Below are 21,562 nucleotides of genomic sequence, written 5' to 3'. Positions count from 1 at the left end.
TGATGTATCGACCATTGACGACTATGAGAGTTGCTGTGACTACTGTGTGGGTACATAGAGCAGGAAAGTCGTCAAGTTTTCATCGGTCTTCATGCTAATGAGCTGCTGCTATGATAAGCTCGGTGAACATATGTTCCGCTCTCCATGTCACTGTAATATTTCAAAGGTGCTTGGCTGCTATTGCTTATTATGGTAATGAACATTCAGTCTGATAATGGGTACTTTGGATCAACAAATAAAAGATTCAGAGCTGCTGGAATTCAAGTAACAGTTGGCTGCAAAAGTTAATATGCGGAATTAGGTTCTCACTTCCTGCTAGATGATATCTCCACCTGTTTTGCCCCCTGATACTCCACTGTGGTAGGAAGGTGTTTTACTCAGGTAACCACATCTCTGGGTAATTGTGCTTCCTACCACCTCTTGCTTCCTACCACATCCTGGTCATATCAACCTCAGTACGGCCTCTCCCAGTTTACACACAGTGACCTCCACCACAGCATACCTGTCCTATGTAATAGAACTCAAGCTAGTGCCTAGACTGTACATCAAAGAAGTAGGCCTAGGACAAAAAAAAAAAAAAAAGCAGTTTGAATCTGACAATCTGAATGGTGCCTCTTACAACCCGAAAACACACCCTTATGAAATCAGCACCATGATTTTCAGATGACACCGGTGCATTCAAACAGATTTGCAGAAAGCTTGAGAGCAGGTGGCGCATGACAAAACAAGAGATTTATCGCCTTGCCTGGGTCGAGAGTTTTAACAAGTATAAACGTGCATTTTCAGCTGCTAGGATAACATTAAAATAATCCATGGTTTCTGTTTGATATTGTTACTAAACTCAAACAGAATCCCTGCCAATACCTCTTGATTCAATGCTGATGATTTTCTGAAATTCCTCACAAATAACATAGACTCAATTAGAGATAAAATCAGTGGTCCACAATCCTCTCAGAATGATGCACTCTCCAATACTTTGATCGATGCAGGTACTGTGACTCGGACCAAGTGCACTCTTTCACAGTTTGAAATAATTTCCCCTGAGGCCTTTACCAGCCTGGTAACTGCTTCCAAACCTACATCCTGCATATTAGGCCCCATACATCTAATCTTTTTAAGGAACAGTTTCCTGTTTTAACTAGTCCTATTTTTGATATTATAAATAAGTTGCTTTCCATGGGCTCAGTGCCCTCAGCTTTCAAAACTACCATTATCAAACTGCTGCTTAAAAAACCTAATATTGATCCGCAAATTCTGAACAATTCGAGACCAATCTTCCTTTTATGTTGAAATTACTTGAGAGAGCAGTCGCTGATCAACTTACTGCCTACTTATCCAACAACAATCTTTTTGATAAATTTCAATCTGGCTTTTGGTCCCATCATTCTACTGAAACTGCCTTGACCAGAGTAGTCAATAATCTACCAATTACTGTTGATTCTGACTTAACATCATTGTTGCTGCTTCTTTACTTGAGTACAGCTTTTGACACTGTGGACCACCGCATACCTCTAGGCCACTCGGAGAAGCATTTTGGTATTTAGGGGATGATGCTCTCATGGTTTCATTCATATTTATCAAATAGAACTCAACGTGTAAGTTACAACAATACTCTCTGAAGTTTCTGAAGTAAAGTTTGGTGTACCCCAGGGATCAGTCCTTGGCTCTATGCTTTTTTCTATCTACATGCTTCCCCTTGGTGACATCATTTGCAAATATGGTATTAATTTGCATTGCTATGCTGATGACATACAGCTATATGTTACCTGTATAGCCAAATGACCCTTCACAACTCCTAAATTTAGAGGTATGTCTATCAGAAATTTAAAAAATAGATGGGTATGAACTTTTTGCTGTTAAATGCTGATAAAACAGAGCTATTAGTTGTTGGATGAGCCAAATATTGGCATTTGTATGAGAATTTGAGTGTTAACATTGATGGCTGTATTATTTCTGAAAGCTCAACCACCAAAAACCTTGGCGTGATTTTAGATTCTCATCTGACATTCCAGTCTCATATCAAGGCTATTACCAAGACAGCATTTTTTAATATTGCCAAAATCTGACCTATTCTATCATTGTGTGATAGAATTCCGCCGCTTGTTCAGAGTGTTGCAGCTAGAGTCAAAAACTAGAAAATTTTACCATATAACACCTACTCTGGCCTCTCTTCACTGGTTACCAGTGCAAGCTAGAGCTGATTTTAAGGTCCTTCTTTTAACTTCCGTCAGTTAACAAAAAATCACTTTGGTTCAGAGCATTTGCCTACCATGCCCTTATCTCTGGAATGATCTTCCATTACATGTTAAGAAGCAAGTTCAGTTGAAATTTTAAATCAAGACTGAAAGCCTACCTTTATTCACTTCATTACAGCTGACCCTAGAACTTAGTCAGGTATCCATCACATTTTAACACCCATTTAGATGTTTTTAATGTAGTTGTTTTATTTTAATTTTTAATTATTTTATTTGCTTGCTATATGTTTTGTCCTATGTATTCTCTTTAATTGTAATGTGTATTTGGATATCATGCTGCATGATGATTCTGCATTTTAAATAAAATTGATTGATTGATTGATTGATTGATTGATTATGTGTTTGTATATGCGCCTGAGGATTTTATTAAGTATGTGTTTCTCCCTGCCTCTGTGTGCATGTGTGTACAGGTACTCCAAGTTATCAGACCCTGCTAACTGGCTGAAGATCAACAGGACCAATGGTCAAATCACCACCATGGCCCTGCTTGACCGAGAGTCCATGTACGTCAAAAACAACATGTATGAGGCCACATTCCTGGCCTTCGACAATGGTAAGTCTGGTAAGTCAGGATGACTTATGTGTTATAATGTTGTTATGATCAGATAAAAAGTAAACCCCAAGAAAGATAGCTGCACTTTTAAGCCCTGCTTAGACATTTGGTGTAGACTTTCATGGTCCCCAAAGTATAAATCATAATGACTTCGGTTAGCCCCTTACTAAACTTTTACAAGTACATCAGCTATATATTGATAAGAAACACCAGAAAAGAAGCATTGCCATTTTTCATCATCCTTCATCGTCAGAATGAAAGTAGAACAGGCAGAGGATCAATACAGAGGTTGTGAAGGAATGTATGAGGCACAGTATAATTATTATAATTGCTTAGGCCCTGATCATCTAAAACTATGATCCCATTATGTAACATTATATATTACAGTATATATTGGGTCTGTATCTTCAGCACTAGCTTGTATACACTGAAATAACAGCCTTGTAAGCTTTTCACTCACCTCAGTACTGATCATACCTCAGTCTCTCTCCCTCAGCTTAAGCCAGGAAATATCCTGCACACATAATATTAAAGAAACACATTAGGGTTGCCTTATATTTGTCAGCTCTCTTTGCTCTTCTGTATTTAACCAAAGCAAATACTCATTTGTGCAGGTTAGACGGATGGCATAAGTTGGCACTACTAAACTTTTTATAACAAAACTGAAAAGACATTTTCAGTATTTTAAAGTAAAGTTGTAAGTATGTCAGTAGACTTTAGCTCTTGTAAAAGATGAATAATGCTCCATGCTGGAACTATACCCTTGCTATTGCCATATCTCAGCCATAGTGTGGGTGGGTTTTGAATAAGTGGGACAGTGCACTCATATAGTGGGTACTATACCATATATAGTTCACAAACATTCATTGTTCTTTAAATAATAAATAAGTAATATGTGTCAATAAAGGTCTTGAGTATCAGCCTCAGCTGCTGCAACAATGTACAAAGCTAAAGAACTAAAGCACTACAAATGGAGGTGCTAGCTCTCTGTGTAAGTGGGAGGGACCAAGGTGTTTTGACTCCAGTGAGAAATGAGGGATTGGTTGCCCTGAAGCACACCAACTTAAGCTCAAAGTGTTGACTGCCTATTGATTCTGGAGCCTAGTGTCAACAAGGGGATATATTCCACTTTGATTGAAATTCTCTTTACTTATTCTACTCAAGCGAAGCGTAAGAAGCAACAAAGCACCCAGCCAATCATAACCGACAAGACGGTCGATGGGCCTTGGGGCCCGGGGCAACAGACCTTTACATAGTTGATGCACCAAGTTACTGTCTGATAGAGAAAAAAAGTTGAAGTACAACACTGATGAGCTACTGCGGTAAACTCTATCTATGCTGCACTGCATCAGTAATTCAGTTCCGCTTGCTGACAGTCTGTGTGCAGGGGGTTGTCAACTGAATATCAAGGCCACAATATATCACTGCAGTTTGTTTGTTCAACAGAGCATTACATATACTTTCTGCATCTGTATTTTAGAGTGTTAATGTTACGATCAGAAGTGGAGCCTAGATCATATTAGCGCTGCCCATATGTCTGTGTTTATATAAATATGAATAAATATGAATGTATATATATATATATATATATATATATATATATATATATATATATATATATATATATATATATAATGAAGTGTCTGTTCTAATCAACAGACATTGATGTATGCATTTTTAAAGAGGCATTCTTAGACTTCAGTATTTAACCTCGCACCAGAGTTCAATCTCATCACAAATGTTTTGACTGTTTTCATGACTATACTTGAGTTCAAGTTCACTTTGATTTTGAAGGTAAGCAGTGCACTTAAAAAACAATGAGACACTTATTCCCAGCACCTTGTTGTACAGCATCGACTGCAACATAAACAGTGGGAGGAAAACAACAGTTCAGTTACTGTGTGTTCTGTAATCAAAGCACATTAGAGGTTTTCTGTTAACAATGCATAAAACATCAGAAATGTGTCTCCCAAGCTGATGGTTCTGTTCTGGTGTAGCAGTAGTAAGAAATCCTGAAGACATTATGATGAGCTTGTGTTGCTGGATGTAGTGAGGACTAGCGTTTGAGTCATTTCTCAGCGGAGTACACATAACAGTAACCTCTATGTGAGCATTGTCCTCTCCAATATGAGTCTTGCCTCAGTCTTTCACAAAGGATCCACTTCTAAACACACGGACTAAAAAATGTATGTGTTCTTTCATTCATTCTGGCTGTTTTGTTTGGGTGCTCCAATACAAAAGTACACAGTGTTGTCCTTCCATTTACAGCCAACCACCTCAGTAAACAAAACCTTTTTCCTCTCAGTTGTTTCTTTACCTGTACTCCTCATTTTCTCAGTTCCACACATAAATCAACCAGAAAAATGTGATTCAAATGGAAGAATTGTTTTGCCATCTCACATGTCTACCGTAGCTGTTTGATCACACTGCCTCTCAACTCCCCTTTCTTGCTTCTTGCTCCATCTCCAATCATTTCATCTCTGCTCCTCTGCCTCACCGCTGTTCGCTGTTCTCTCGATCGCTACGTTATTATCTCGCCATCCTCCTCTCTAATGTTTATCCTCCTGCCTCCTTTGATCTCTTTGCTTCCTCTCTTTCCTTTCGCCTCCCCTCAGGTTCACCACAAGCCAGTGGGACAGGCACCCTCCAGATTTACCTGATCGATGTGAATGACAACGCGCCGGTGCTGATACCCAGGGAGGCCCAAGTGTGCGAGCGCGCACGCCCAAACTCCAGGATCAATGTCACAGCCTCGGACGCTGATGCCGACCCCAATGTGGGGCCCTTTGTCTTTGAGCTGCCTTCCTTTCCCGCCAGCGTTCGCCGCAACTGGACCATTTCCAGACTCAACGGTAATAAAATGCTGTACATTGTCTTGACAACATTCATTTCACAAATATTTTACCTTGAAATGCACCATTGTAAAGTAAAATTTAGGAGGTATGGTGGAGTGATATATGAATGCTCTGCATCCTCAGCTGAATTAAACCATAAACTTAACAGATGGGATGCAAAATCCCTCTGCAGGATGACTGGCGACATCAATCGGGGGACCAGGGATTGCTTTGAGCTGGGAGAGAAGTCCAAGTTTAACAAAATGTCTCACAAAGCTCACAGTGAGAGACGCGGGTGCCATCCAGTGTTGACATACGATCTATCGTTTGTGACAAATGAGATCCATTCATCTCCCTGTCCCCCGAGCAGCCGATCTGTCACCTAATCCACCCAGATGGATGTATCACAGCAGTTGTCTTGAGGACAAATCTGATCACATACCTGGATTCTTCTCCCACTGAGACTCTTGTCGTAGCTTGACTGAGTGATAGATGCAGAGGGTTATATGTTGTGGGGTTTTTTATATCTTTAATGCCTCTTCGCATACATGCATGTCAGAATGACTGCTGTGCAATTTGTTTGGTTGCGGCTTTTTTATAGCTACAAGAACATGATTTCAGTTGGGGGTGTGGGGGGTACTGACTATTTACTCCATGCAGTGATCCCCCTGAAGCAGAAACTATAAGTACATTAAGTCCATTAAGAGAGACACTTAAGAGAGTCCATTCACACACAAGACACAGCGACTTGATTATTGATTATTTAACCCTTACATACTGTTCGGGTCAAATTTGACCCATTTTGACATTTGAAAGCATTAAAAACACCCTAAATGACATTCTTTAAGCCTGAAATTTGATGGCTTTTCCTAAAGTGGCCCAGAACATACAAAAATGGAAATATTTCAAAAATACTTATTTTGGGGCAGCTGGTATGAATATTTGCACAAAGAGGGTGTTCCGGGTCAAATTTGGGACAGTGGGGACAGAGCTCAAGGGGGACCTTTACACTGTTATGAGAACTGCCTTCGTCTGAACCTGCAAATAAGCCTATAAAAAGTAACAAATCAAACCCATCAATTCCCAGGCAACCAACAGAGTGGTTGCCCAACACAGTCCTCCCTGTAGTGGAGGGTAGCTTTCATAGGACTATAAAAAAGTACCTGAGCCCCTATTTCACTGATTTGGTGGAGTGAAAAGAGTAATTTGGTGCATTTATTATTCCAAAATGAAAAAAGAGACAGTAAATTGAGGAGAAAGTTTTAGAAGAGGAGGACAACATAGATAAAATGGAGGAAAGGTCCTTGTGACTTCTCTCATGCAAAGGTGACGCCACCTTCCCCACACACCAGCCACACCAGCCACAGCAGCTACAGCAGCACAGTAGTCCAAACCTGACCCTGATCAGTCTGCAGTCTCACAGTCACAATTGCCACAAGAGGACAAAAGAGAGGGAGATGCAACTTCAGCACAACAAAAAAAAGGACTGCAAAAGTAATGTTGTTGTTGTTTTTTGCAGTTTTCTTAGTTTGAAATTTGTAAGTGTTGTATGTTTTATGATTAATATGCTCAGTGCAGAGTTGATCGTGTACAATTGACAGAAAAAGAAGAGGGCATGTAGTTTACAGGCAGTTGAAATTGTTGCATGCTTCACTTTCAATAAAATTCATAGAAATGATTATGCCTTGTCTTGTTCTCATGTTTTAGATAACATGAGATCATAATATAGTGTGATTGTGAATATATTTTCACCATAAATTAATAGTGTCAAACCAAAAAAAAACACTCTCTGCTCTCTGAAACATTAATGAAAGATTAATCACCTATTTATTAATGACTGATAAGATATGCTATATATGGATGCAAAATACATTTGTGGTTTAAAATTTGGTATAGGGACTAATTATAAAGGGATACTTGAGCCGAGTCAAAAATGAGCCACTTCATACTAAGAAGGGTCAGAATATAACAGTATGTAAGGGTTAAATCCCCAGACACACCGACACGATCAGTCGGATCTAATGTTAATTAATGTTCTGTGTTCTTCTACACATCCTAAAGGTCAGCTGCTCCACACACACAGTCCAGGTTCATACAGCGAAAATGTTTGGAATAAAGCAGCCGTCGTCCTGATGAACCCTGAGCTCCATCAGAGCGGTCTAAAAAATTTATTTCAGAAGCTAAAAGTTTAATTCTGTTTCCCCTGGAGAGTTTCCTCTGTCCTGTCGAGTTTATAACTACAGTATTTAGCTTTGCTGCTTAAATGTCCCACTATATTCGCTGCAGTGACATTAGCTACTTAGGCAGCTGGATTTGCAAGAACACACCATCACACGAGAATCCATCTTGTCAATCAGCATCCTATCACAATTCTCTCATGATCTCGTGAATCCAGCTGCCTCGCAAGGTAAGACGGTGATAGGCAGTGATAGACAGATGGTTCATCCAATCGTCTGCCAAGTTTTTTTTTTTTTTTGAAAGTGCCTGCCCTTTTCCAAAGAATTTCCAAGGACGACTTCTCAGATGGCTCTGTGTAACAAACCATCTGGCACGTCAGGTTAATTAGCTACTATGCACATGCAAACGTTTACAATTACTGAAAGCTACCTCTCTAATCTTTAAAGTGAATCGTTAAAGAAAACACTCATACATCAATACGACACACAATAAAAAAATCACCTGGAAAGCTTGTGCTGCTTGACATAATTTAAAAAGCAATGTAGCCTACAGGCTCTGGTAGAGGTGGAGTGTAATGTCCACAGTAAGCGACTGCGTCACATCACGGCTTTCTCGAGCTGCTGGAGACAATTCTAACCAGAATGTGTCAACCGGGTCCATGAGCCACACGTCTTTATCCCAATCCACTACAATTACATGCAGGGTCTACTTTTGCTGGACCGGCTCACACATGACAGAAAAAAATTAATTATTGCAAAAACACAAATGGGCCTATAGGTTGCCAACCACCTGGAGGTGCTGCACCTTGGGATAGGGGTACCTACACACATGATCACATGATATCCTGCAGTAAACAAAATGTAATTTCTCTGCAGTACACTGTCCAATCTTATTTTTTCTTTCTTCGTCTTCTTCTTTTCCTCCTTCATGTCTTCCTACACATTCCCTTCCGTCTCTTAATGTCCTCCTCCCATTTCCACTGTTTGCTTTCCATCATCAACACTGTCTCACTCCCACTCTCTAGGTGACTATGCTCAGATGAGGTTGAGGATTCCTTACCTGGAGGCAGGTGTGTATGAGATCCCTGTCATTGTGTCTGACTCAGGGAACCCTCCTCTGTCAAACCGCTCCTTGATCAGAGTCAAAGTGTGTCCTTGTGATGACAATGGGGACTGCAGCACCACAGGGGCTGTGGCGGCCGCCGGCCTCGGCACAGGGGCCATCATCGCTATACTCATCTGTATCATCATACTGCTCAGTGAGTACAACAATGGATCTGGAGCTTGAAAAATGACACATTTTAGTTGTGACACTGCATATTATCACCTTTTCTCTCCACCACACTGCTCATAAACCCTTCATGTTTCCTCTTCTCGCAGGCATGGTTCTCCTGTTTGTGGTGTGGATGAAGCGCAGAGAGAAGGAGCGGCAGGCAAAACCCTTGCTGATCGACCCTGAGGACGACGTCAGAGACAACATCCTCAAGTACGATGAGGAAGGAGGAGGAGAGGAGGACCAGGTATTGTTTGTTGATTGTAAATGTATATAATATAAACCAAAGTCATAAAAAGCTGTCAGCAGTGGCATCTATGAGCAATGTTACTTTTCTTGAACATAAGTCTCACACCAGTTTCCCCTCAGTTTTTATAAAACTAAGTGAGATTTAGAGTTTTTTTAATGGTTCAATCTGCCCTCTGCGGTAAAACAAGTGCTGGGGCTGAATATGCTGCTTAGCTTGAATTCCACATATAGTTGACTGTGCAGCTCTTTCCATATGATGAGCTTTTTTCTGCCCAAAAACATTTTATATAAGTTAAACACCTACTGCACACCACCTCCTCTTATCTAATATTATTTTCTAAAAAAAACACAAACCTTTAACACTGATAAGCTCTAGCATGTTTGATTAATTTATTATATTATTAATTATGCTATTATTGATACTCGCTATTTGCAAACACTCACACACACCAAATGAGTTAAAAAAAACACACAAACACACATACGCTGGTATCAGATGGCTGCAGTGTGTATAGGGATGTTTTCAATCTTAAGTACCTCTGTGAGGATTTATTAGGTGCAATTATTTATCAGCTGCAGCAAAGCAGTAAAAAGAACTCATCGACCAGCTCTGTTTACAACATACAGTGTAGTCATTTGTACTAACAAATCAGACTCAGATTAGACTCACTGAAATCAGCAATGAATACAAATAAAACGGCAAGTCCAAAGTACAGTCAGAAAAATTAGTACATAGATATCAGCAAATTGAGAGTGTCTGTGAGTGTTTGTGTGTCTCTGTGAGAAAGAGTGAGTATTGATGAGTCAGAGGTTGCAGGAGCTCTGCATGCTTTAAGAGTGATGTGAATGAAGCGTGAGGCTCTCAGGTGTTCATAAAATTGAGTGTTGGTTGTTCACTTGTGAATTTAATGATAACTCATCGTATATATTGTCAGAAATGTTCAGTCAAACTACAGCTGCTATTTAAATGTAAACATGTTCTTACATCCTTGTTTTTAACATCAGAACACTGTGAATTGTGGGAATTTTCTTGAGCAAAGTCTGCAGCACTGTCAACTGTCAAAGTCTGTTAGAAAGCCCTGTAGCACAGATTTCACAGCAGGTCGCTCCTGAGCCCTCGCAGACTTAACAGGAACGCACATCAAAGTCCGTGAGACTGTGATGGCGCACACTGGGTCCTGATCCGAGAATATATCCCAACTTGGAAACTGTGCTCCATTCCAAACACAATGTATATTTAGGGAATTGCTAGATTAGAAAAAAGGTTCAAACTGATTCTCATTTTTTTCTCTCCATGGCTTTCATCCAGGACTATGACCTGAGCCAGCTGCAGCAGCCTGAGTCTCTGGACCACATCATCAATAAGCCGGCAGGGGTGCGCAGGGTGGACGAGAGGCCTGTGATCGCTGAGTCACAGTATCCCGTCAGACCCAGTCTGCCCCACCCTGGAGACATCGGAGATTTCATTAATGATGTAGGTTTGAATGGATGTAAATATTTTGTTGTTGTTTCTCTAACTGTTTCTATTTAAAAGCTAGGCAGTCTAGCAGTGGTTCACACAGTGGTATTGTTACCTCATTGATGTGATTCATGCAAAAGCTTTACACAACATGAATTTTGCGAGCTGAAAATTTCCTGTGTTTTTGGAACAACAATACCCAGAATGGATTATCTTTAAATATGTCAAGGAAAAAAGGCAGAATTTCACTCTTTTTTCCCAGAATTGTATTCCTGACAGCAGGAGCACTAGTAGAAATGTTTGGCCCCCTGTAAACCGCTCAATGTCTGGCACCGAGACAGTATTCAGACCATGATGGAACATTAAAACACTCAATAAAAAACTCGTGAAAATCTTTCATGCGGTTGAGCAGGGTGAGACAGGTTTTGTTGCAGGTGCACCCTGAACCCATTACAGTACAATCATCACCTCTATTATATGGCCGGTGGACAACAATGCCTACATCCATGTTTATAAGGCTATGTTTACATATCGGGGTAACCACACAGAACAGGACAGACTGTCACTGAGAGTCCTGGTTGAAGATTTTATCATCGATCTTTCATGTCTTTGTGTCTCCAGGGTCTGAGGGCAGCAGATAACGACCCCACAGCTCCTCCCTACGACTCCCTGCTGGTGTTCGACTACGAGGGCAGCGGTTCAACTGCCGGCTCCGTCAGCTCGCTCAACTCCACCAGCTCAGGGGACCAGGACTACGACTACCTCAACGACTGGGGCCCTCGCTTCAAGAAGCTGGCTGACCTCTACGGAGGAGGGGACGATGACTGAGAGCGGAGCTGGGGGGGGGCTGGGCAGGGCTGTGGCAGGAGTCAGGAGAGGCGGGATCGGTTGGATGGATGCCCCTCAAAACCATGGGCAGGGGCCACGAACATGACGCAGGCTCCACGGTAGACATGTGAGGAATGGACCCTTACATGGGCTGCGTTAGTTTGCTCACAGCGACCGAGCCCGCAAACATGAATTCTGCTGCAACGCAACTGTATTCTGGCTTTATATTTTTTAGTGGCGAGTTTGTAGTGTGATGTTTTATTTTTATTTTTGTTGTTCTCTCACCGTGCTGGACCCGGAGCTCTCTGGGGACGAATCAAGGCGGTCGTGAGAGACACAAGTAGTGAATTTGTGCTTTGATTGATTGTTAAAACAATACCATCTCTTGCTTTAGTCTCACACTGAAGAGAATGTTTTTTGGGAAGATGCTCTCGGACTCTCTCTTTCACTCTGTCAACTTGAATTTCCTTAGAACAGAAGCACTGTCATTTTATAAAGTGCCTTTTGTGGTGTGTTTTTGTATCAGACTCCTGCTATCTCAGGATCGGTTGCCATTCGTGCAGTACAGTGGAGGCACGTTCTCTCGCCGCCTCCCCTGCACTCCTCAAACCAGCCCTGCCTGTCACTCTCCTCTCCCCTTCACAGTGGTGCAGATGAACCCCAGCAGCCAGTCCCAGGAGGGAAGGACACAACCAGGGCAGACTATCAGATATCATAACCCAATGAAATATGGCCTGAAAGAAGCCAATAAGAGTTTTAAGTGAGGACAAACCTCTTCTCCAAGGACCTGCTCAGTTTGACTTACACAAGCATCACCTGTCGACACAACTGCAGTGACACGCTGACATTGTGTGAGACCATTTTTATACATGTGGGGGTTTTCTAATTTAGTGGAGAATGCCTGCCTTTCCTCTGTGGACTCATGAATTTAGGAGCCTATATGTTGAGACGCTTGCCTGCCCTGTATGGTTTTGTGTTGCTTTCTCCACAATGTAAAGCTTATGTAGGCATGATCTGATCAGTCAGACAGTGTAAGAAAGTGGAACTTGAAATGACTTGGAACAAAAACCTCTGACAAGTACCGAAAGATTTTTTTGTCGCCTTGAACATTCCCGTTTTTTATAGGCCAACAAAAGTATTAAAGGTGCATGATTTTTTTTTCCAAAATGTTTTACTCAAAGCACTTGTTACTATGTGGTGAGAATGTGAAAGTAGTCAGCAGAAACTATATGAATATACTCTGTATAAAGACACTGAGAAAATAAAAATACTGTAAGATACCTATTTTTGAAGTATTGATGACATAAAAGTTGCTGCTCTCTTTCTCTAGCTCTTCACTGGGCTTAGGGGATTTTTGGCCCGTTCATTTTTAATATGTAGATATTTTCTTTTTCTTCTGTTGAAGCATATGATTCCATTTTTTAAGATGCCTGCTTACACATTCTTTGTTTCGGTTTTGCTCTTTTATTTTCATTTTGCAGATTGTTTTTTAAAAACGCTTTGTTATACTCCTTTTATATATAAAACACAGCCTTCCCCTTTCACTCTGTATTGTCTCTGACAGTGTTGCTCCCGCTGGCCTCTGGCCTTGGGACAGTGGAAGGTTCATTAGCCATGCCTGCTGATAGTTGTTCTATTATTAAGTGTACTGGAATTCTTTTATTCATTCATCTAGATACTGGATGTGTGCTTTAGAAAATAAAGACATGTTTTGAAAAGGTGCCATCTTTTTTGGAATATTGCTTACATGCATCATCTTCAGGTGTATGCTGTGTGAAGAGGCCTGGTTGGTTCAACAGTGGTAATTTAACAATGTCATTCAAAGCTTCAAATGATAATGGGCCACAGTGATCCTGTTTTGAGAGTTATTATTTATTACAGCTTTATCTTGAGTTGGCCACTGTTAAAGCCGCTACATGTAGGATTTAAATATTTCTGACTTTGGCGCCCCCCAGTGGTAGTACCAAATAAAGTACTATGGCAGACAGCATTGCATTCCACTACCCCCACCCACATGTACTAACCAGGAAATACTGATGATGAATGGGATGAAAGCAATGCAGAGACAGCATCGGTTTTCACATGGATTGTCTTATTTGTCATAATAATAATAATAATAATAATAATAATAATAATAATAATAATAATAATAATAATAAAAAAAATTAAGATGCTATAATCATATAAAAATTCTATACATGGTGGCTTTAAATCCACTGCCTTTCCACCATTATGTGTTCATGAAATGATTAGTTTGTATAGTTGCAAATTCACTGGCTGCATCTTCTTTATTTTTAACTGTAGAATGTATGTATTTTAATTGTTAGAAAGAGTCACTAAGTGGAGCAGACTCCCTTTGGAATTACGCAGTTAATCTTTGACCCTATTGTTCGGAACTGGCTTCATTTTTTAATAAAACACTCGCTATTCGTCCTTTTATTGCATCTCTGAGAGCAGTGTATGGGGTCAAGAACTATATTTGTGTCCATTCCTGTGATTTCAATTAGTCAGCTGAAGCGCCAAAAAACCCACTGGGGACTTAAAGGGATTTAATCCTCTCCGGCTGTGTGTCTATCAATTAGCCACACCATTAATCCCCACGGCGTAATCTCATTAGATAGAGCGCCTTTAATGAGACACCCAGAGAGAGAGCAGAGAGGCAGGCAGTAAGAGAGAGGGAGAAAAATGAGGTGGTGGCAAGATGCAGGTAGGCCGTGTGGAGAAGTGATTAGTAGGATGGAAGAGAGGGTCAGCAGAGGGAGGGACGATTCAAGCACAGCAGGGACAATGCATAACATTTAGAAAATGGTTTGAAACAAAAGGTTAGATATGAGGAAGTGAAACAAGAGTGCAGTTAATCTTGTATTGTGCACTATGGCCAGAAATTAGAGGAGTGGGCAACAGAAAGATTTAGGTAGAGATGAGCAGAGCTGATTGAGCATACTGGACTAGATAACCTTTGGTACAATAATGAATTTGCCTACAGACTTGGCAGGATAGTGGACCCATGTTAATAAGAGATTCATCAGTGGTGGGCTCTACTGCTCTGAAATGATAATCAAGTTGGTAAAAAAGTCATCTTGGCCATTGCTAGTTGCCAGATAAGGAGATTAACTTCATGGAAGGTTTCTTTGATGGGCTTATCTGAGGTTCACTTGGTTTCCCTGTGGCAGATAGGCAGAGTGAAAGAAGAAAGTAAAGTGAAGTTCTCCCCTTGATAAATGGCGTACATAGACTGAGAGCTTTGTTGCTGGCTTGCAGCCAGTGCGTTGTGTGTTGTAAATAAAGTTCTCCTCTTCAAACATGTCCAAGCCTGGCTCTTTTCACTCACTTTCCATATAGCTAGTTTGTCTCTTGGGCTGATGCTGGGAATGGTCCAAATCTGAAAAACACCACCGGATGTTGGTTCTGATGCCAACTGTTCACAGTTTAGTGTTGATGTTGCTATTCAGCAAAGGTACCGCCCAGCACGGGCTGGCTCTGCTGCCTGCTTTTCTGCTGACACCACTCTGGGCTTCCTGCTATTTTAGGACTCAGTCTAAAATGAGATCAAAGCAGCAGAATAAATTTGATGTTCCCGCTACATGTGGGGGAGAGAATATCTCCTTGTTAACGACCAGCCATTCATGATATGGATGACTGGTCCAGCTAATACCAACATTAGGAAATTATTTTCAGTAAGGTTCTGAAACACTATATCTGCACAATCAAACAGCATTTGCAGAGATCATTTAGTTTTTTTGTTAGAGAGTAACTAATTAAGAAACGGAAATAAACATAGAAATGCTAAGATAAATCTTAACTTATTCAGAGTTGAGGAGTAAGTACATTTATTTAAGTACTAAAGTCCAATTTTTAAGTAGTTATACCTTGAGTATATCAATTTTGTGCTTATTTATATCTCTACACTACATTTCAGATGGAAATATTGTTCTTTTTACTCCACTACATTTGTTTGAAAACTATAATGACTATCTCACTAATTACATTTTTACATGTTAGACATATGATAAGATGAAATGAGATGAGATAATAGGATGCAATCATACATATTAAACTACCTAAAAATATTGAGTTGTACTGGTACAGTGGCTGTAGTGTAGTAGCACCGCTGGATTCTTAAACTGGCAAATCACGCAACAGCAGGCACCTCCAGGGACTACGAAAGCCCCAGTTCACTATGTGTGAATTACTGGATGGATAGATGCTTTTCACAGCAGACATTTTGACATCTGAAAGCAGAAAAAGCAAAAGCTGGAATTAATGACATTAATGATGGCTGCATTCCATTTAAGTGAGCCAGTTTCAGGGCTCTGGTATTGTACATGCTCATTCACTAACATGACTTACTGAGATGCTTAATGTAATTGAGCCATCATTAGTCTTTATATTTACTTACAGCTGTCAAAATGTCTACTGTTGGCACAAAATGTTTTGTTCCCATTCAGGTTTCCCCAGATGATGTATCCTAATGTTTTTGGTGATCACCTGACTTTTCCTATAGCGCCACCATGAGGTTGATTTCTATGATACAAACATTCATGTTCCACTCAGGATAAAATGTAATAACTTTGGTGATCCTTTGACTTCTTTCATCAGGTCAGATTTTGAATTTGTTCATTACAAAAATCCCGCAAAACAAACAAAATTTATGGAGATACAATACTAAATAATTGCAGTACCACTTTAATTGTAAAACTTTTATCAGCTTGGACTTGTAATCAAGCATTTCCATATTGTGATACGGAACTTTTATCTAAACTAGTAAGTTACAGTATGTAAAGGATCTGAATACTTTGTGCCACTGACTAATGAACCTAATGAACCTAAGAGCTTTGATCATGAATGTTCACACAACAGCCCAAAAACTCTTATCATATTCAGGAACACCTAACCTGATGTGCCAGATGGTTTCATGTGATCTCGTGATGTTGTGATCTCACGAATCCAGCTGCCTCGTAAGGTAAAGGAACACTTATATAATGAAAAATGCATCCTGGGATTGCCCTTTTGTTATTTGTTGACAGTCATCCTCAACTCAAGTACCTGAAACCTGTGCTCCTGATGCTGAGCAGCCCTGTAGAGACTGACTTCTCTGTGTGATTACATGCTAGAGTGCAGTGGGAAATCCAAGCTGCATCCTCGAGCAGAGCGGCTGCTCTAATCAACTGGATATAATTCTTCACCTCCGCCACAGGTTAAGTGCCTTCCCCGGGACACTGGCTACATCTCTAAATGGTAGGAGATGATTCCTTTGAAGCCAAGTCTGTCTCTGGTGTCCTTTAGGGTACAATCAAGCATCCATTCCCATCTGCCCCTCCATTTCCCTCTGTCAGCATCACTTCAGGAAGACAGACCAGCGCTCACAATGAATAATAGATGTATAGCACAGTCATTAGTATAAATAAATAATTGAACACCACACGTGTGTAACAGCATTAGTCTTGTAAATGTTATGATGATATTACAGTAACATGATGGGGAGGAACGACAACCTATCTGGTCATGTGCGTAATGTAAGCTGATTGGTCACAGCTTGATGACTTTGTTGTTACAGGCTATGTGTGTGTCATATATCAACTCTATATTCATAAACTCATACAGCATAATATACACATGTTTCATGGTGATTCCTCATTAAAGACGTAACACTTTTAATAATTCATGTCTTTGTGAATCTTAAAGTGATTCAAGGTGAGGAGAATTTCTTGACCTAAAGACTCAGGGTCTTTTATATTCCTTTTCATGCCTTTTCTGATTCAGAATTTGCAGATATTTCATTTAAAGTGATATATTTTTTGGCAGAATTTGACAATTTCTAGCCATGATAGTGGTGCTCTATGGCAACGTTGGTCAGTCGGTCCATCGCTTTGGTCCAGACTGAAATATCTCAACAATTTATGGATTGCTATCAAATCAAATCATGTACAGACACTCATAGTGGCAAAAAGATGAACTGTACGTACTCTTGGAGACTGTTCCACCTAGTGCCACCATGATGTTGACATTTTTGGTTTTCATCATATTGGATGGGTTGCCATGAAATTTGGTATAGGATTCAATGATTAATTTAAAATTAAGGTTTAAAGAAAGAAATATAAAGAATATAGTGTGCAAGGTTGAATTGGTACAGGTAATTGAAAGCTGTAGCAGCATACATGAACATTTGTTTTTTCATTTATATATATAAACACAGGAGAGAAAACAATTTAGATCATTTATCATTTATACTACAGGAATTAAGTGGAACTACAATTCCAGGAGGGCAATCCCAGAAGCATGTGGCAAGGTCTGAGAACTATGACAGATTACAGACAGTATCAATGGGCGGGTCCTCAAACTATGTGCTGACCAACTAGCACCGGTATTTACAATGATATTCAACCTGTCCCTGGCTCAGTCTGTCATACCCACATGCTTCAAGAAGTTCACCATCATTCCTGTGCCCAAGAAAACAAGAACAGCCTGCCTGAATGACTACCACCCAGTGGCACTCACCTCTGTAGTGATGATGAAGTGCTTTGAATGGCTGGCCAAAGATTACATCTGCTCCTCACTATCCAGCACACTGGACCCACTACAGTTTGCCTACTGTCCCAACTGATCAACAGAAGACGCCATAGCATACATCCCTCCACACCACCCTATTTCACCTGGACAAGAAAGGGAGCTATGTGAGATCGCTGTTCATTGACTACAGTTCAGCGTTTAACACCATAGTTCCCTCCAGGCTCATCATCAAGCTCAAGGACCTTAGATTAAACACCTCACTGTGCATGTGGATCCTTGACTTCCTGACGGGTAGGTGGACTCACCTCTTCTACCCTCATCCTTATCACTCAAGCATCCCTGGGCTGTGTTCTGAGCCCCCTGCTGTACTCACTCAAGGGTGATTTAGATTGGTCTAAGTCATTGGTTCTCAAAGTGGAGTCTGGAGAGTAATGTTAGATAACTAACATGTAATAAATGTACCTCGTGTTTGGAGTGCATGGAGAAATTAAAACTCACCTGGAAGAAAACATGAATGCTTTTAATCCTATTGAGAACAAAGGGTAGTGGTGCACTTCAGCCTCTTGTGGACACAGGAGAGAAAACAATTTAGATCAGACTTAGAAAATAGATCTCCAGATTTTTTTTTATCTCACTTGCCTTTCAGGACTTCCATATAGGCCTGATCACAGATAACATGGAAAGGCAAGTAGAGAATCTGACCCGCTGGTGTCAGGACAACAACGTACTTCTAAATGTCAGCAAGACTAAGGAGCTGATAGTGGACTTTGGGAAGAATCAGGGAAGGAACTACACCCAGTTTAATATCAATGGGTCCTTGGTAGAGAGGGTAGACAGCTTCAAGTAACTTGGTGGCCTGACCTGGGGGCTGCATACTGACTCAGTGGTGAGAAAGGCAAGGCAGAGACTGTTTCACCTTAGACGCTTGAAGAAATTCCGGAAATCCCCTCAAATACTGAAGAATTTCTACTCTTGCACCATCAAGAGCGTCCTGATGGGGAACATCACTGACCAGTATGGCTAAGAGTACCTTTTCATCATCATATATCATATATCATATATTGATTGATTGATTGATTGGTTGATTGGTTGATTGATTGATTGTATAACATTGGTGCCATCATCAGGTCAAAATTTCATTTTGATCAATACTTTGGTTTACATCTAACAACATTCAGTTTCAGCTTTACTTAGTGTTTGCTAATTAGCAAATGTTAGCATATTTGTAAACTAAACTAACATGGTGGCCATGGTACTGTTAACATTGAACCTGCTAAACATCAGCATGTTAACACTAGTTGTGCCTAAATACAGCCTCGCAGAGCTGCTAGCATAGCTGTAGACTCTTCTAGTCTTTTTTTTTTTTTTAGTGTCAAAGTGTAATATCTCCTGACATTACACTGGGTTTGCATTAGCTGAGCAAGTTATTAAAGTGTGCAGACTCTTGAGGATCATAATCAGATCAAGAAAGAAAGAAAAAGGAGAAAGTGCTCCAATCTGAGAACCAGATAAAAGCTCAGTGGGTTCAAATGCAGAAAGTCAGTCTGACTTTCATATCAACCTATGTCATGTAGAAAAAGGTGGAGTCTGGCACCTCAGCATGTTTGTTCCTCTGTCTGTCCGAGTGTGTGTTCAAGTGCATGTCACATATTTCTCTGTGTGAACCACAGGTGTGTACACTCAACACATTTTGGTGCCTGTCCTGCCTCATATAGGAGATGACTTTGTAAAACGAGATGTTCTTCTCCTGTGGGCTGACTCTGCCTGCTGCTTGGCCTGATTCAGCTCCATTAAAGAGGCCAACAGGCTATTAACCCCTGCGTCAATACCTCACAGGTTCAGCTGCGCTTACAAACCCAATTCAGCAGCGGTCATAAACACTGGCCTTATTATAGTATCTCCGGGCCAAAGCAGACTGCCCCGGTCAACCCCATAACAAAAGAGTCCTAAAGTCAGCATTAACCTGGGTGGAACAGGGTCAGGGACGCACAGGAAATGGACTTGTGAGGAGGTGTAAACTAATGAACTGTTGTTGCATGTTATATTTCAGGGTTTGATTCCTCAAGAGAGGCTGAAAATCATTCTCTTTCATTTCAGGATGAAAATGGTTATAGGCTACTGGATTAGTGGATCTTAATGGATGATAAAGTGCAGTGACTGAATCACAGTGTGCCACATCAGTTCATCCAAATCACATTCTCATGTCCCTCCTAGGAGAGAGTTTTATTCATAAGCTCAGAGCTTAATCAACAATATGCAAGGAGGCATTGAAAGGGATCAAATTAATTAACTGACTTTTAGTGTTGCATTTGTCTCACAGCATGAATACGGTGGGATTACAAATGGAATTTTGAATTCATTGGTTTGCAAAGTAATGTCAATGAAAAAAATATCACAACCTTCTTATTCATCTAGCTATAGGGGTCTTACCTTCATAAAGAATTTCATAACCTTCCATTTCATGTAGGTAATGGGGGCTGGGAGAGCTTTTATCTGCCTCTAACCATCATTAAAACTGAGCCCTTCAGTGAGCGTAAACAAGCAAAGAATTTTAGACTGAAGACTTATCATAAAAGCACGAGAGGAACACCCTGCTGAGATGCACTATCAGAGCAGTCAAAACCCATCTTGGATTCAGACAAAAGCACCCATAGCTAAGTACAGAAGTACAGACGAGCAGTCGAACATTCACAAGCATGAGTGTGCCTGCACACACACACACACACACACAAATAAACTTGCTTTAGATATGGTTTATTATATAATCTCGCCCTAGGGTGAAAGCAAAAATGACAACACCGTATGTAACAAATTAATAACAGCCCCTTTAATAAATGTTATGGAAGGAAACACTGATGTTACTTCTCTCTTCTTCCCTCTGGCAAGCTCTGGGTGTTTACCCAACACCCTCAGGTGCAGTGACTGAGACGTCGCTAGGCAACCGCACCATCCCTGTTGCTGCTCTGCCTCTGGCACTCAAGTGGGAGCTTATGTGGACTTAACTCTGAAAGAGCAGTAGTGTTGAGGAGTGGAAGGGGGGATTACCAGGAAAAATATTGGATTGGGTTGAGGCACAAGGCGCGAGGCCTTACCTGCTTCACCACTGCCACCAGACAGAGACGCCATGAGAGACTGTCAGGCCACGCTGGTTCTGTACTCACAACAGAAAGCCAAGGTTTTATCTGGCTCTGCTTTTTCACAGCAGGACAATGCTTTGATATTATTAACAATCCATACTGTTTCTTTTTTGCCAAATGTTGTGCAAATGCCTGACAGTTTGGCCTAGAAGTCTGTAATGTGGGTGCCCAGCAGAGCAAAATATAAGCATGTGAACAATTAAGTCAACCAAATGTAACTAGGTAATATTAACTACAAAGAAGAACATGAAGATGCAGTTTCAGTCCATGTCCACCACAGCAGAATC

The 21,562-nt window shown here is 40.7% G+C and overlaps 1 protein-coding gene across 3 annotated transcripts in view; it reads left to right on the top strand.

Moving 5' to 3' along the window:
• Nucleotides 1–13,346, top strand: part of cdh4 (cadherin 4, type 1, R-cadherin (retinal)) — a 200,717-nt gene extending 187,371 nt beyond the window's left edge. For 2 of the 3 annotated variants that reach the window (XM_044349577.1, XM_044349579.1), the window contains 6 exons: nucleotides 2,666–2,817; nucleotides 5,424–5,660; nucleotides 8,845–9,078; nucleotides 9,200–9,339; nucleotides 10,651–10,815; nucleotides 11,422–13,346. In XM_044349577.1, the coding sequence (XP_044205512.1) occupies nucleotides 2,666–2,817; nucleotides 5,424–5,660; nucleotides 8,845–9,078; nucleotides 9,200–9,339; nucleotides 10,651–10,815; nucleotides 11,422–11,628 (1,135 nt within the window). In that variant the 3' untranslated portion in view covers nucleotides 11,629–13,346. The remainder of the gene's footprint in view (nucleotides 1–2,665; nucleotides 2,818–5,423; nucleotides 5,661–8,844; nucleotides 9,079–9,199; nucleotides 9,340–10,650; nucleotides 10,816–11,421) is intronic. The other variant, XM_044349578.1, reaches the window with a different exon arrangement.
• Nucleotides 13,347–21,562: the final 8,216 nt, after the last annotated feature.

Source organism: Thunnus albacares, chromosome 4 (genome assembly GCF_914725855.1).
Source record: "Thunnus albacares chromosome 4, fThuAlb1.1, whole genome shotgun sequence".
Classification (NCBI taxonomy): domain Eukaryota; kingdom Metazoa; phylum Chordata; class Actinopteri; order Scombriformes; family Scombridae; genus Thunnus; species Thunnus albacares.
The sequence above is the reverse complement of the archived record's forward strand: the minus strand, read 5'-3'. Positions and strand labels throughout refer to the sequence as shown.